The sequence below is a fragment of the Cryptotermes secundus genome, unplaced genomic scaffold (genome assembly GCF_002891405.2).
Source record: "Cryptotermes secundus unplaced genomic scaffold, Csec_1.0 scaffold621, whole genome shotgun sequence".
In the NCBI taxonomy this organism is placed as follows: Eukaryota; Metazoa; Arthropoda; class Insecta; order Blattodea; family Kalotermitidae; genus Cryptotermes; species Cryptotermes secundus.
The window spans coordinates 521,764-538,689 of NW_019727103.1; the positions used below are offsets into that span (position 1 = coordinate 521,764).

At 35.8% G+C, this 16,926-nt stretch overlaps 1 protein-coding gene across 3 annotated transcripts in view; it reads left to right on the top strand.

Moving 5' to 3' along the window:
- The window catches only part of LOC111864440 (neural-cadherin), a 447,734-nt gene that overhangs the window by 413,926 nt on the left and 16,882 nt on the right, over positions 1-16,926 (top strand). For all 3 annotated transcript variants that reach the window (XM_023851677.2, XM_023851678.2, XM_023851676.2), the window contains exons 14-23: positions 1,430-1,598; positions 4,133-4,339; positions 6,252-6,523; positions 7,140-7,345; positions 8,077-8,219; positions 9,620-9,880; positions 10,608-10,958; positions 12,751-12,864; positions 13,627-13,813; positions 14,394-14,583. In XM_023851677.2, coding sequence (XP_023707445.1) covers positions 1,430-1,598; positions 4,133-4,339; positions 6,252-6,523; positions 7,140-7,345; positions 8,077-8,219; positions 9,620-9,880; positions 10,608-10,958; positions 12,751-12,864; positions 13,627-13,813; positions 14,394-14,583 — 2,100 coding nt within the window. The remainder of the gene's footprint in view (positions 1-1,429; positions 1,599-4,132; positions 4,340-6,251; positions 6,524-7,139; positions 7,346-8,076; positions 8,220-9,619; positions 9,881-10,607; positions 10,959-12,750; positions 12,865-13,626; positions 13,814-14,393; positions 14,584-16,926) is intronic.

Sequence of the window (16,926 nt, forward strand, 5' to 3'; positions counted from 1 at the left end):
TACCAGCGAGTTCTACTGTAGCAGCCGCCTAATACAGTTGTACGGTGACAGCCGCCGAGTTATAAAGTAACAGCCAGCCGACTACAAGTTGGAGTATAGCAGCCGTCGCGGAAAGAAGATCCGGACGTGTGTGTAATTGTGTAATTGGGAGCGTGTGATACAGTGATACCTAGCTCCCCTACTGTAAACGTGTAGACTACTGAAGACAGAGTGAACTGATTTGCGCATAGGGTTATAAGTCGTGAAACCCCGCAACAGTGTCGACAGATTAATGCGATTAGGGTTATAAAGTGTGAAACCCCGCAACTGTGTGATAATTAAGTGTAGCCGTTATTTGTAGATTGTTAAATAAACCAGTTAACGATCTCTACGGCGTCTTCAGTAACGCAAACACGTTACAATATGGAACCAGAAACATCCAGAAAACATACACATCACAGTCATGACAACATATAGACAACAAAAGAAGAAAGAATGTAGAAGAGCACGCAACACATCATTTTAAAATTATTTTAAGAAGAATCCATCATGCAACCCCACAGAAAGAAAGTTAATGGGATGACATTGAGAGAGTGAGCAGGTCAAACCACTGGTCCACCTCTTCCTATCCATTTTCCTTCATAATCTTCATTCAGAAATTCCATTTCTTGCCTGCCAAAATGCAGAGGTGTTTCATCATGTTGGAGGCACACTTATGTCTATCTTTCAAGAGGCAGATCCCCCAAATGCAGTGATAATTCATTTTCCAGAAAATGTTTTGCCATGTGGAATTATGTGATATGTACATTGTTTCTGGTATTGCACCCCAGCAGCCCTACCATTTCCATTGCAGAAGCCAAACATGAAATGTCTGCCGATATATTTTTTGCTTATAAATGTGTTAGGCATTTTGACCACTGCAACACAACACAGTCACACTGGCCTACACAGTGTAGAAGCAGGAATTCAGTCATATTACAGCAGTTCCAGCTCACTCCACTAGTACTTAATTCGATATTGATATCAAATCAACCTATAGTTTATTTTTTATTATTATTTATTATAAATTACCTGCAGAACATGCTTCTGAAGTTTGACCAATATGTCATGGAACCCTCTGTATATCAAATGCTCAGTTAATGCAACAGAATGCTCAATTAGAGCTTTTCCTGACACTGGGGCAACATTAGCCTTCAATCAAATGAGCAGTTGTATATCTCTGTCAGTGCTTCCATTCACTTACAGTTTCATCCTGGGGAAAACAAAGAATTCTGTGTAGTGTAGATTTTGTCCTATGCCCTGCTAACAAGACATGACTTTATATAACTAGATAAGTATTTATGATAATTATGAAGCATGTTTAGTTAAATGTACACAAACATTGAAGTGATTGTTGCAGAATTGCAACTGTTTTTGTTTGATACTTCAAAATCAAATACTGTCAATACAGGTATCACCTGAAATTCAAAGTATACGACCGCAAACACACCCAGACAGATGTGCCTGCCAATGTGACAGTGACAGTGCGAGAGATTCCTCATGAAGCTGTGATCAACTCTGGCTCAGTGCGGATTGCAGGACTCACAGATGAGGATTTTATTAGGGTATGGAACTACCGGGTAAGTATGATCTTTGGGTCATTGCATAAGTATCTGTGTCAGAAGTAATATTACTAAAATTGTAAGCTGCTTGCTTCTTGTAGTCGTGGTTTATAATTAATGTTGGTTTTCTGGGGACTTGATGAGTACGGTTCCAAAAAAGCGTAGAAGAAAAATGTGTGGAAATGGTACTTTTGCCATGCTTCGATTTAAGAAATAACACAAAGCATTAACACGAATCTGGTCATGTGTACTCTTTCTAAAAAACGCTCGGTAAAATGATAAGTTTTATTCCACCAACACAACACTATAATTCGCATTCTTGATTGTATCCAGTTCCAGTTGTTGTAGTGCATTATTAAATTGCATAATTTTTTCATATTCAGAAAACTGTGTATAAATATTTGTAATGTAATTATGATACAGATATCATAGACAAGTAACACAGTGTAGAAATAGATAGTACAACTACCAGAATTGATTCATGTCACACACCTCTGAAAATACTACGTTGTAAGCATACAGACAGAAGATCACCGGATGACCCATGAAACACTAGAATGACCAGTTCTAAGCTAATTTCAAATTGATTTTTAAAATTAATGAAGTTGAAATAAGTATGATAGCCCAGACTAGTACAACTGACAATGACGATGACAGCGGTGGTAGTCATGGGGATGGTGAGGTGTTTCTATTCAATTGCACATTTAAATCTCCAGTTTATGCACATGCTATCTCTTTATATAACAATCACATGCTTGACCACTGTCTCTCTGTCTGTCCATCCATCCCATCCTGTTTTTTACAAGTGGCATGTCATAGAAAAAACAGTAATGACAAAAGATTTTCGTCTTGGAAGGACAGACCTGAGAAAATTGTTAATTTCCTGTTATGTGCATGTGTTTGATTCCAAATCAGTTTCTTCCTCCATAAGGAAATCACGAGACTGTAACAACAATAAATACATAACCTTCTTATGTTTAGTGAGGTAACTTAGTTATGTGGTCAAAAGCCACTTGAGCCAGTATGATGTTGGAACAGAATTTTCTTTATAAGACTTGCTCCACAAGAATTGTGCTCTGAAGTTTACAAAAATGATGTGTTTGATTTCAAGCGCCCATACAGTTTGAATGAAAGTAAACTTCACAAACCACTTTTTTGTCTGTCTCTCAAATTGCAGTGCAGATTTTTTTTGCATGTGTGATTGGTTGGATGCGTGTGCATGTTCAGGTGTACACACATGCACCTAGCCAGTCACACATGCATGCACATGCACACCCATGCGCGTACACACACGCACACACATACACACACACACAAAATCAAACATATGTACATGTAGCCCATGCTGCTTCTCCTAAATTGCATGTCATAGAAAAAATGGTTTATTAAAGAAAGTCTTGTTGGATAGAGAGCCCTTCAAAATTACTGAGTTTCTTATAGTTTAAAAATTGGGAGCAGGGGTGTCAAAAACCTTATGTTAGATGTGTAAACTGTCCTGTTTCACGCAGACTGCGCATTGCAGAAAGAATGCTGAATATAAGAAATTTTCCTCTTTGTGAGCTTTCTTTGGCAAAAGAATTGCTCTTTTTTCTGTTTTAAAGAGACATGGATGCAAAAAAAAAAAAGGCCAATACAGTGCACAACTAATATCTGTTTGGGTCCAAGAACCTAGAGCTCTTAAATGTAAGTAGCCACCACAAAGAACAAAATAATTTCTGAAGTTGCAGTGCAGACTTTTTCTGCATGATCCCTAGTACTTAACATATACAATTGTTCATTGTGTTAGGCATCAGGATTTTGTTTTCTGTGGTACTTACAATGCCAATATCAATTTTTTATTTGCTTGTAGCATATTTTTACCAACTGACAGTCCTGGGTTTCATTGTTTATCAGTGCAAACTATAAGGTGGACTTATATGAAGGGGATGCTTATAAGTAATATGGGATTAATTTAAACAGTTTACTCAAATGTTACTATCTTTATTAGCATATAAAATGTAGGATTTGAGGTTTTCACAGCAGTGACTGTGAAGAATACCATCCTCTGGGATGTGGCACTGCTCATGCTGGTTCCTTGCTCATGGATTTTTTCACCTTGAAGATGGAGGTGAAACGTTCCTCCTAAACATCCGTTCACACAAGATCTGCATAGTGTCTCATCGCAGAAGATGGTATTCTTCGGCGTATAAGATGTTTTCCGGCTTGATAATGGCATTATAATTTTGAAATATATGGTTGAAAAATACAAATATTAATGTAGCAGTAGTGGTAGTTGTTTTGATGGAGTAAAGTTTTTAATTTTACAAATGCTCAAGAACAGGGTGGAGTACTCTAATACAACATCTTCAGTTACAGCATTAACACATATTTGCGTATTTTTTTTAACTTCTTCCCCATAAGGTCATAAAAATTAAACTACATCCTTTTTGCACTAGATGTTTCATATGTTTCTCCTATTCACTTATTACAGAATTATATTAGAAAAATTATCATAAACAGAACATTTGAAATCATTAATAGAAGAACACTGTTTATTGCTCCTTCCATTACAGTCACAGAGTCTGCAACGCAGCAAGGCAGACCGTTTCCGAGACAAATTGGCTGACCTGCTCAACACAGAGAGAGAATTTGTAGATGTATTCAGTGTACAGTTACGACGAAAACACCCGCCTGTGACTGACATTCGATTTGCTGCTCATGGATCTCCCTACTACAAACCAGTACGACTCAATGGCCTTGTACTAATGCATAGAGAAGAGGTAAGCAGAAACAGATTTCAGCACAGCTTTAGTAGTTAGAGTGTTTCTGCATTTTGAATTATGTAGTAATTTTAATATGATTTGAAGAAACATACTTAAATTTAGACAGTCATCTTTTTCCTTATATTTGTTAACCATTTAAAACACAGTGGCTACAATATCTACCACTAAAAATTGCGTGTTGCCCACTGAGTGTATTTACATGTTTAGTATAATTCTCAGCAAATGGAAGTAATTTCCATAAACATCATTGATCTGTTGGTGTTTTTAATGGAAGTAAAGTACGTTTTCTATGAAGTAGGAATTGAATTTTAATATATTATTTAATTTGAGTTCATAATTCAATGGGATAATACAAGTAATTATTAACTAACTTCATTCTACCATGAAAAATTCCGTTTAATATTATTTTGTAGAAAGCGATAATAAATATTTAAATTAGCAATGAAAGAAAAAATTTAAATAGAACATGACAGTATTTAGTGCATGCAGATGATTTATTGATACTTGAAAGATCAGTGAGAGTGGTTGAAGAAATATTAGCACAGCTAAAAAGTGAAACATTAAAGATTGGGCTGTATGTAAATGCAAATAAATGTAAGAACATGAGAATTATGAGGAACTCACCCGACCTCGAAGAGAATTTGAATATTGGTGGTCATGTTTTTGAAGACGACAGAATGTTTAAATATTAGATGCTTTGATAAGAGGAAATTTAATGAATAAATCTAGATGAGAATCACTGCAGACAGTTGGCATTGTTACAGTTTATAACATATTTTTAGGTCTAGAGCTGTGAGCAGAAAATCAAAAATTAAAATTCAGAGAATAATATTGAAACCAGTTGTGACATATATGTGTAAAACATGAACCATGGCTGAAAGTGATGAAGTTACATGAACTAGTAACTGAGTAGGGGGTTTGTGAATTTAGAATGTGCCAAGAGCAGAAGGAATTGTATAAGACTTCTGATCTGGTAGCAGATATTAAAAAGAGGACTTTGAGTGGGTAGAATGTGTTCATAACAGTTGAAACAAGGATGGTAAATTTCCTGAAGTAAACTCAAAGTTAGAATAAAAGTAGGAAAGGCTCAGATTGAGGTGGCTGGAAGATGTTGAGAATAATTTGTGAGAGCTAAAAGTGAAGAGATGAAGGAGTGGAGGAGACCACATTTAAATCCCTACAAACAGTACGACATGATTGCTGACCCTCCATTTGTCTAATAACTTCCATCTTTTTTTCTATTTTTATAGATTTGCATGGTCTTTTAGTCACATTTACACTGGCAGTTGCACTTCCACACTTATGACTGGACATGATTCATTTTTATGTTTTATTTTAATGCACAAACTACTAAAAAAATTTAAAGCACAGTATTAATGTATGCAATAAACTGCTACAATATTCAACTTCACAAATCAAGTTTTCAAATAAATTTACCATCAAGTAATGAGTGACTGCCACACCCAACATCGTACTGTGTAGAGAATGAGCATGTACAGTTCATACCCAAATGTAGCATTACCAAGAATGCATGCCCAGTAGCACTATGCAAAGACTTTCCTTGGTAGCGGGAGCACAATATAGAATTTTCCAGAATGTGGGGGGAACATAGGAAATTACTAGAAAGTTTTCAAATCAGTGTATATCAAATCATCATGAACCAAAGGCCCACTGTATAATTTTGTGCATTCTCCTGTTACTTCTTCTCTCTTCAATCTGGTATTCTCTTGAGCACTTCATTCTCAAATACTCTAGATGTATTATATTCATTCATTATTATGGTCATTAATGTCATCATGACAATCACAAAAACAGGTTAAGCATAACATCTTTAGCATAAGTGTAGCTTATGTTATGTCAGTCTCTCAGCCAGAACACTTATGAGCTCTGATTAACATGGCATTTGCAGATTGAGAAAGATGTTGGTATCAACATCACAATGGTTGGTATTGATGAGTGCCTGTATGAGAACCAAATGTGTGAGGGCAGTTGTACCAACACCCTGGACATCAGCACGCTACCATACATGGTTAACGCCAACAAAACCTCGCTGGTTGGGGTGCGAGTTGATGTGATCGCTGAGTGCACATGTGGAGCTCGTAACTTCACCAAGAGCGAGTCTTGTCGCACTAATCCTTGTTATAATGGAGGTCGATGTATTGAAGGGAGATATGGCCTTAGGTAAGTTTTGTTGTCATTGTTGTTGTTGTTCTTGGTGGTGGGGGTGGTGTTTGTTGTGGTGGAGGTGGCAGCACACTTTTAATATGTATTAATACACAGGGGTACTTATTGTTTGTATTCAAGTCACTATGTGATTTTGGGTTCAGATCCTGTTTCTTGATGTTTGATTTTAATTTTAGTTATTTTACCTTCTGCCCTAAATGCTTGAAAACTCTCTCATGCAAGTTAACCGTTTCTGGCCTTAGTGCTTGCAAGCATTCATGTTTTTAATGTCTCCTAGTGACGTCTGAGTTGCTGACATCTTGATGACTTTTAGGTCATATGGCATATGTTGGCAATATTTCTTTTACTCATAACGACTCCTCTTCTTGAGTTATTTGATATAACATGAGATAGTCTAAAATACGTATAATTTTGTGAAGTGATATTTTTAAGTCTGATATTACAGTTTGTCTGTGAGTATATTATGAACAGGAATAGGTTAATTCTGGTAACTGACTTTTTATTTGATTGTTTTGTTGTTGCAAGGTCTTCGAATTTAAATGTTATCTATATGATCGTGGATTTGGGTAAATGATTCCCAGGTATGGTAGTGTTATAATGCCAAATGTTCCAGTTGTTCGTGTCCAAGTGGCTACAATGGTCCTCGATGCCAACAGACTGCACGGAGTTTCCGTGGTAGTGGTTGGGCATGGTATCCACCGCTTGACATGTGTGACAACTCCCATCTTAGTCTAGAATTCATCACAAGAAAAGCAGATGGCATGTTACTTTATAATGGACCAATAGTACCTCCAGAAACAGATGAAGTTTTGGTTTCAGGTAAATCAGTACTTTTAGATTTATGTGTTCATCATATCTTGGTTATGATAACACATTTAGACTTGTGATTGTAAGCTTCTGGTATTACATTTTCTCCGGTTATGACTGCAGCTGGAAGCTCCATTGTAGCCACATGTCTTATCATTTTTCTTATTGTTTAATTCTCAGTCAATTGATGGGTCTCAGAATGTACTCATAGAATCGATAAACAACAGCTTAGGCAGTATGTACACTTATCTTTTTAATATATCAGTATTTCTGTGTGTGTTCAAAAACATGTTTTTAAAATCTTGCTACTTGGTCAGATTGTCTAACTGGATGTGAATGTGTGAAGATAATGGTATTCTAGAATTATGTGGCCTTGGTCTCTTCTGATATATGGTCCATATATGTAATGCCAAATGCAGTTATTTCCCTGGCAATTCATTACCTTAAATTTATGATGTCTAAGAATAAAATATCCTTATATTGATATCCATTTTCCCTGATATTGTTATTGTGGTCCTTGTTTGAACTCAGTAATGCTAACATAGCAATTCACAATTTGTATTATGACATATTTATGTGTTGCATAATTGTTAATAATATGTCAGAAACTTCTGAAGTGAAATTTATTATGTACCCCTGTTTTAGAATTCTGGCTACATGTCTTATTTAGAAAAGGTTATGAAGCTCTGTGTGTGACAATGATATGTTAATATTGAGAAAGATACGCTTGACTTTTATTTCAGATTTCATATCTCTGGAACTAGAAAGAGGCACACCTAGGTTGCTCATAGATTTTGGTTCAGGTACTCTGGAACTAAGAGTGAAAACTAAAAAATCTCTGGATGATGGTGAATGGCATAGAATTGATGTCTTCTGGGATACAGAGGTAGGAATATTCAGAGAAAAGAAACACCATAAGAACAAAGTTCTTCTAATAGAGATATGCTGGTAGTAACATAATGGTAAAATCATATATACTTCGATATTTAAAATCTGTAAGCCTAATATGTGTGCATCTTCATTGTGTATTCATTGTAATGGGAATGTATATTTGTGTAAAAAAATACAGATGGATGACTGAGAAGTGAAAGAACCCTTAGAGACTAAGATCCTGGACATTGTTGAAAGATATCACCAGATATTTTATTGACAAAGTAAATTTGCTCAGGAGAAATGGACGTATGCTTTGAAAGTTCATCATATTGTGACACGATGCCTCAAAGTTGGAGTTGTCCATTGCTAGACAACGGCTCGCCACGAAATTAATGCATGTTTCTGCTACAATGGAAATTCCAAATAGTCCATTGCTAGGCAACGACTCAGTAAGCATGTTCCCACAGCAACAAATAGATGCAGTAACAGACGAACTGTTCAAGATGATGATCTATATTCAATTTGCCTCAAAGTTAGTTCAGTTCAGGAGAGTTCAGTTGCAAGTGAGTGTTTGTCATTCATCACAATGGAAGAGAAGGCACTCATAGTCCAGTAAGGAATGGAGCAAGTCTAAGGCAGTCACTGATTGTGAGCTATTATAATTGGTTGTAATTGTAATAGAAGTGTCAGTAAATCCAATTATTGAATCCAGAACCTGTTACTATTAGTCACACAAACCCCTTATAGAGGGCTGTGCCATAGCTCAAGCGGTTAGTCGCTGGCTTCCCACCGTGGCAGCCCGGGGTCGATCCCGGGTCTGGTCAAGTAGGATTTGTGATGGACAAAGTGGCGCTAGGGGAGGGTTTCTCCGAGTACTTCGGTTTCCCCTGCCAATCTTCATTCCACCAATTGCTCCACAGTTGCCCTCACCTATCATCTGGGGATGGTACAATAAGCCAGAAGTGGCTGCAGTGCAAGGGACTTAGTCCCACCCCACTAGCAATAAAAAAACCCTTATACATGTCAATATGTTAAAAACAAAAATAAGTTTTTGCTGTCACATTCTATGTAAACATTTCATATATATTTATAGCATCACTTTCATACCTATCGGTGACACAAATCCTCTATATGGATATGCATTTATATGTTATTGATGCATCTGTTCTTCTAAATACAGTGATGTTACATGAGATATTTTGAAAAAGTAATAAGGAAAAGGAAATATGTTAAAGAAATTGATTCTTAGATACCAGTGAGTTTGAAGGTAAAGAGTCTGTATTTGTATGTACAGAATGTTATATTCCAAATTATGAATTCTGGCTAACACACATATGATGGAGATGAAGTTAAATAACAGATCTGGCATTACAAGAGCTCTAACATGAACATATTTATACATTATCATTCCAGAATGTTCGACTAGTGGTTGACTTCTGTAAATCTGCAGATGTGGCTGAGTTAGAGGATGGAACACCCCCAGAATTTGATGATTCAAGTTGTCAGGCACATGACACCGTGCCACCTTTTAATGAATACCTCAATGTAAATGCCCCATTGCAGCTTGGAGGACTTTACGTAGAACAGTTCGACCCAACACATTACCATTGGCAGTACATGCCTGTGGGCAAAGGCTTTGATGGCTGTATAAAGAATGTATTCCATAACAGCAAGGTAGGTTATTAACATCTCATAAGTGAACATAATGTTGTGTTTTTAACATTTAGGACCCTTTTGAGAAATGCATTGCTACTTTCAAGTTTCATCTTCATGTTTTTCCCTTCCTGCAGGTACATAAACTCAATTTACATACCATTATATTGTAAGGATTTTATTTACTTCTTAGTTCTATATATTTATCCATAAACTTCTGCCATCTTTATTGGTTAGTTTTAAATAGATTGTTTCTTGTTTTTGCTATATTATGATAATAGAAATAGTCATTTGTATCCCAATCAGTATTAATCAACCAGTTGCTAATATCATGGCATTTTTTAAGCATAAGCACTCTCATCTAAGAGAATATATTGGCATGGAGCTGACCACTCACTTTCAGCTAGTGCTGAGGTCAAGAAAACTTGGATCTATACATCCACTCCCTCATATGTCTTCATGGTATAGAGCTTAATTAGTTAAGCTAAGGGACATTTTTGTCTTTATATTTAAGTGATTTTTTGGGTAGAGATAAGAAAATCAGTCGTGAAGACAACATTGCAAATAATCCTGCACTTGCAGGAAAAAGTTTAAAAAATGAAAATCAATATTAAAAATTTTCAGGGCTCTTGGCTTTCAGTATTTACATAATGAATTGTAGGATACGGTATTCTAGCATGGAACACTCATATTGGCTTTTTTTTTTTTGGTCATATTAACAGTGTTTAATCACATCTGTTGTTATCAGCTTTATGACCTAGCAAATCCAGGCCTCACCAGGAACAGTCAGGCAGGCTGCCCGCAGACAGAAGATGTGTGCAACACACAGGAATCAACATTCCGATGCTGGGAGCATGGTATGTGTGTGGGCAGCTTCTCAGAGGCCCGCTGTCAGTGCAAACCAGGTTGGACAGGTCCAGGCTGCATCACTCCTACAGTCCCCACAACATTCAAACCGCAGAGCTACGTCAAGTATGCACTCTCCTTCGAACCAGACCGCTTCTCTACACATATGCAATTGCGGTTCCGGACAAGAGAGGAGCATGGTGAATTGTTCCGAGTCAGTGACCAACACAATCGAGAGTATGGAATTCTCGAGGTGAGCAACTTTAAATATGATGTTACCTTTTGTTGGTGTGTTGAATTTACAGTGTTCCTGTTTGTACGCTTCTTGTATCTTACCACCAAATCAACTTGAGACATAAGTAGAATTAACTTCCTGGAGTAGAGTCTTAGTTGAGAAGATGATAGTCATTCAGCTAGTGAATAAATTCCTCACCTTTGTTGATGATCATGTTCACTAGAACCTGTCCAGAGCTGGATTAATCCATTCAGACCCTCACACCTTATTTTTTTAAGACTAATTACTGTATGATTTTCTTCTCTCCAAATATCAGTTGATCAGTATGTTATATACTTGACACAGATTAGAAATATCCACACCTCAGTACCTGTCAGCTTCATGTCATCAACAGTACAAACATGGCGGATATTAATATTTGTGAGTCATGACCAGCATTGTGCCATTCATCACAGGGTTGCAAAATTTTGTATGGTGACATTTGAAAGGTATACGATTTGTATTATTATACAGACTAAGAAATAAATACCCTTGACGTAAGACTTCACATATTTGTTGTAAGGCTGGACTTCATGTTTATGTAACATTTTATTTGTATAAAAATTGTCTAAATTCTAACTAAAATATTGATCTTCTGTACTATTATAAATGTTTTACATTGCAGCAACACTTGTTATGTGTGCTACAATTGTGCACTTCAGAACACAACAGAATATTCTAACTTTTTATTGTGTTCTTATGTTCTTCCTTCCTTATTCCTTTCCTTTCTTTTTTCCTTTCTTCTTTCCCTTTAGGAAAACAGAAAACATGGCATGTGAAATAAATATTTTGGTGCAGTGATTATAACTTTCAGGATGACAGAACAGACACATCTACTAGTAGTGCATATGGTTTTAAAACATAGAGTGTCTAGTCCTTCAGAACCCTAAATTACACAATACAATTAACAGGTGATTCTGCTACCTGTTACATAGCTGTGTGGTCCATAATTTTCATTGCTGGATTCATCAAAATTATTATTCATTCAAATTAAAAATATTAAGAAGGGGAAAATCACCTATTTTAAAACAGTTTCCTAGAGGACCTGAGGAAAACTGTACAGTATTTCACATTTGTATTAATTTTTTATCCATTCCATAATGTATAAGATGTAAACTCCAAACTTAGTTGAATAACAGTGATTTAAAAATATGAATTTACATAAAAAACTTATCCAAATTCATATATATTTATTTTGTAATGTTTGAGATTCTTGAATTCGTGACTATTAAAACTACTGTCTGCTGGGGCATGTGATGATATGTAATTTAGTAGGTAGATACCAGCATTTCAGAAGTATCTTCTGCCACCCTCTTCAGCTTCTATCATGAAGATGAAAGGAACAGGTTCCTCAAGAATGCTGGTACCTACCAATCAAAGTACATGGTGTCACATCTTCATACTTGTATTCTTAATAAAAAGTATTAATCCTCTTATAATTTGAGGATATTTTCAGTTATCAAGATAAGATTGATCACTTTCTGATCATATAACTGCCTCTTACATGGAGGCTATAAGTCCAAGTCAACCCTAGAACAGTGAGATACTTTGTATGGGTCCCAGATCTTATGATTTTCAGCTTCTTGTAGCTAACACCATAATTGTCTCCATTATAATGTTGCTAAAACTGTGAACATCAGGCAAGAAATAAAAAAAAATACAGATTTTAGAGTAAAGTCATTTTATTTGTATGTGTGTCAGACTTGAAATCTGATTCATCTTGCCATTATATATTACATGTTAAACATAGCAATACCCCTTCTTTCTACAGATCAAAGACAGCCGACTTCATTTCCGTTACAACCTGAACAGCCTGCGAACAGAGGAGAAGGATATCTGGCTGAGTGCCATAACTGTAGGTGATGGACAGTGGCACACAGCTAAGGTAAGCAATGCTTGTTGTGCCATTCACAATAGCTGGATTGATTGATTCTTGGGTTACATAATAGCACTCTTTTTTAATTTTGTTGGTTATGTGACTCTGAATTGAAGAGAAAATGGTCATGAATATTGATATAGAAGGAAATTGGAAGTATGCTGTTGTGGCCAGTTTGAAAGTACTATTCCAGCATGTGCATGTAAAACCACAAATAACCTTAGCCAAGATAGGTTCCAACTGAACCAAGATTTGAACCATGTACCTTCTGACTACACTTCTAAAGTATTATTGCTACACCAGCCCACTAAGTTAAGAACTGTACTGTCATTGTAAACTGAAGCATACTAAAATAACTGAACATAAAACAGTTCATACTTTTATGTGGGAAAACCTGAGAAGCTAACAAAATTGAAGTAAAGTGGTGAAGAAAAGGAACAGCACTAATCAGTGTTTGCTGAAAGACTCCACAAATCAGTGCATTCACCATGTAAGAAATGTGAATTAAATTACAAAACATATTGGTATGAGGCTTCAGTTTCTAGAGGATAATACAGATATTTTTTTCATTCTTAATACACAGTACATAAAATGAGAAGTTATGTCTGCCTGTCAACATGTTCCACCTCTGAAATTGCTGAAGAGATTTATATGAAATGTGGTATTTGGGAGTCAGTACTAATAGTTTACAAATATTACAATAAAACAGTAACAGTTTACCATATTTACTCTAAGAATTCAAAACTAAAAAGGATAGTTTTGTACCAACAGGTGTCAAGGTATGGTTCTGCAGCAACTCTGGAATTGGATGGAGGTGAAGGGCGAAGGTATAATGAAACATTCCAATTTGAGGGTCACCAGTGGCTCCTTGTGGACAAGCAAGAAGGGGTCTATGCTGGTGGGAAAGCTGAGTACACTGGTGTTCGTACATTTGAGGTCTATGCAGACTATCAGAAAGGTAATCTTTGTTAATTCTTAGTGAAAATGTAGTAGAACTACTGTATGTCACCCAGATTATAACTCTGAATGTTGTCATAATCTGATGCTTAGAATATTATGCATGACTTCTGTTTGAAGTGATTGCCAGTTAAACATTTTGCCAAATAAGTAGAGAATATCTTTCACATTTGTATATGGCCGGTTTAAAGTATGACATTGGTGTTAAACCATTCTATTTTATTAATAACCCTTTGGTTCTAGAATCTGAATTTAATGATAAATAAGAATAACCCTGTTATTGTTTGCATTATTTATGCAAAGTTGCATGTTGGAGTGTAATTTAATTTACACATCATGTTCACAAGTGTTGAGTAAGATGTGTTATGTAAGAAATAAGTGATTTCATTATTTTAATGCAATATACTTTAGATCCTGGGTAAAGAAAGATGCTTTCAGAAGTATGAAAATTTTTTGTAGTTTAGACTACTGATGTGTTTGAAATATCATAGCCAATTGGCGAAACAGAGGTTCTGCTGTAAATTTAATCATGTTGTGAATGCTAAGTATATGAGGGCTTAACATAATGTGTTGTGTGTTAGGCTGTCTGGATGATATAAGACTAGAAGGGAAGCACCTGCCCCTCCCTCCTGCAATGAATGGAACCCAGTGGGGACAAGCCACCATGGCACGCAATTTGGAAAGGCACTGTCCTTCTAATAAACCCTGTGCCAATGTCATATGCTCCGATCCCTTTGAATGTGTTGACCTCTGGAATGAATATGAGTGCACGTAAGTATATGATATAGTAATCTATGTAACACATTCTGGAAGATATGCTTATTTCAGAAGTGATGTAAATATTTATTCCATATATAGCTCAAAATTACTATTTACTACAAATAACCATCATATCTATTCTTGCAGCGTGTTCCAATTAATAATTTTGTGTTTAAATCCAGCATGTGTTTAATATCAAGGTAATCAAGAAACAAAGGCAATTTTATTAAAAGCTCTGACAAAAAAAAATATATAGTAGTCAAACATGTATATTTCCTTCCTGTGTAATCAGCCAGGTTTTCAATGTATTTGGTTCAGCAGTCCACAAATTTCCTTATAATGCTTGTTTCCATGACTACTGCTCATTTCATATACAGTTTTTTCAGTGCTGATTCTTTGGTTTTCCCAGATATGTTGACTGCTCTGCTTTTTAACCTCAACACATGTTACAGTCAGTAATAACAAAAATTCATCCCTCTTTGAAGCCTTCCTCCTGCTTGCAGAGTTTTATCTTTCAGTACAGAATTGTCCATTCACTTCACTATTTTTCACACAAATCAGGTCAGAGATGTCTGTTGTTCTTTGGTGTATTCCATAAATGTAATAGTATCTTCTGTTTACTTATTTATGTTTTATTTATCAATTATTTCAACATCTCAGCTTATAGTAGTAATTGACTTGTTCTATATCCAGAGGTTGTATCTCCGAATATGGATTCTCGGAACAAATAAACTGGTTGATTGATTGATTGATTGATATAATGTCAGGTAATAGGATAAGTGAGTGAATAGCAAATTGGAAAAAAGATGTGGATGAAAGCAATTATGGTCTAATTTATTGGACTGTCTTGGCATTTGCCAGGAAAGACTGATGAAAACCATGGAAAACTTGAGAAAAGCTGGTCTCTGGGCTGACATTTGAAGCCAGAACCTCCTGAATATGAAGCAGGACTACTACCATTCAACCTTGATGTTCAGAACCTGCCATGTTCTATGTGCTGTATTATCACCTCTCAAAAAACAATGAAAACCACCTAGTTGCATGTGAAGCTCAGTTCAAGATCACTTTTGATGTAAAAAAATTTAATTATTTACTTTCCATTGTACTTGTAGTAGCAATCAGTACATACAACATTAAAATATTTATGTGTGTTCTATTATAAGAGCAGTGTGCTATTGAGATTTTGATTTGTTATTCTGAGCCTTAGTTGTATGGTTCTGTCTACCCTCATACAGCTGTTTATTTCTGCAGCTGTTTGAATATTCATTCATTATTAAATTTTATTTTCTTAATCTGCCATCATAAAAAATGTACTCTATATGCCCTGACTAGTTATTCATCTGTTTTAGAATGATGTGTTTCACATGACCATTGTGGCCCTCTTATATGTTTTTAGTCACGAGAACAAAATTTATTGCAGAAAGTGGATATAAGCCAAGATTAACAATTTAATTGTTGGTTGGATTATAACAGTTCTTGATTCTCTGATGCTGGGTATAAACTTGACTCCACCCCATTGAAGTATTAAGAATCTAAGAACATTACACAGTGTGTTATTTACATTAAGATCTGTGTGAGTGTTAATCTTTGTCATCCTGCATTGAAACCATTAAGTTTTTTATTTGTGGAATTCCTTATGTTGTGGAGAATAGTACAGTTAAGAAGCTTTATATTGATTGATGAATTGATTTTTTACTTTATTAATTTAACATATTTGTTTCATCCCTACTTATTTGTTATTCTTACATTTCCCATCAATAATACTAATGCTCTAATTCCAGAATTACTAATGTGGTTTAAATATACTAAATTCATGTTGTGACTAATAACTGCAATGGACATGATTGCTGTTGAGAAGTTAACAAAATCCTGATCAGTAGATTGAATCTTGCTTTATGTGTACTGTATTATAAATAATAACCTGGCTACAGATCCAGAGGTCCGGGTTCGATTCCCGGCGCTACCAATTTTTTTTCTGAGAAGTAACAGGGTCCACTCAGCCTCGTGAGGATAATTTCAAGGAAATAGCAGGTCCTGTCTAGAAAACCGAGATTAACAGCTGTGGGGAACCGTTGTGCTGACCACGTGACAACCTCTATCTGCTAAATTTGGCACTAACTTCGCCAACAAGCGGCGGTCGCTCAGTCGGTATAGTTCACTTGTGGACTAAAATCACGGAGTTTGTATTATAAATAATGTACACAAAATGTATTGATTTACAAATGATACTCCCACGGTTGAACTGAGCCATGAAATATGATCTTGGATCTGGTCAAGTGGATTTGTGGTGGACAAAGTGGCGCAGGGGCAGGTTTTCTTCGAGTATTTCAGTTTCCCCTGCCAGTCTTCATTCCA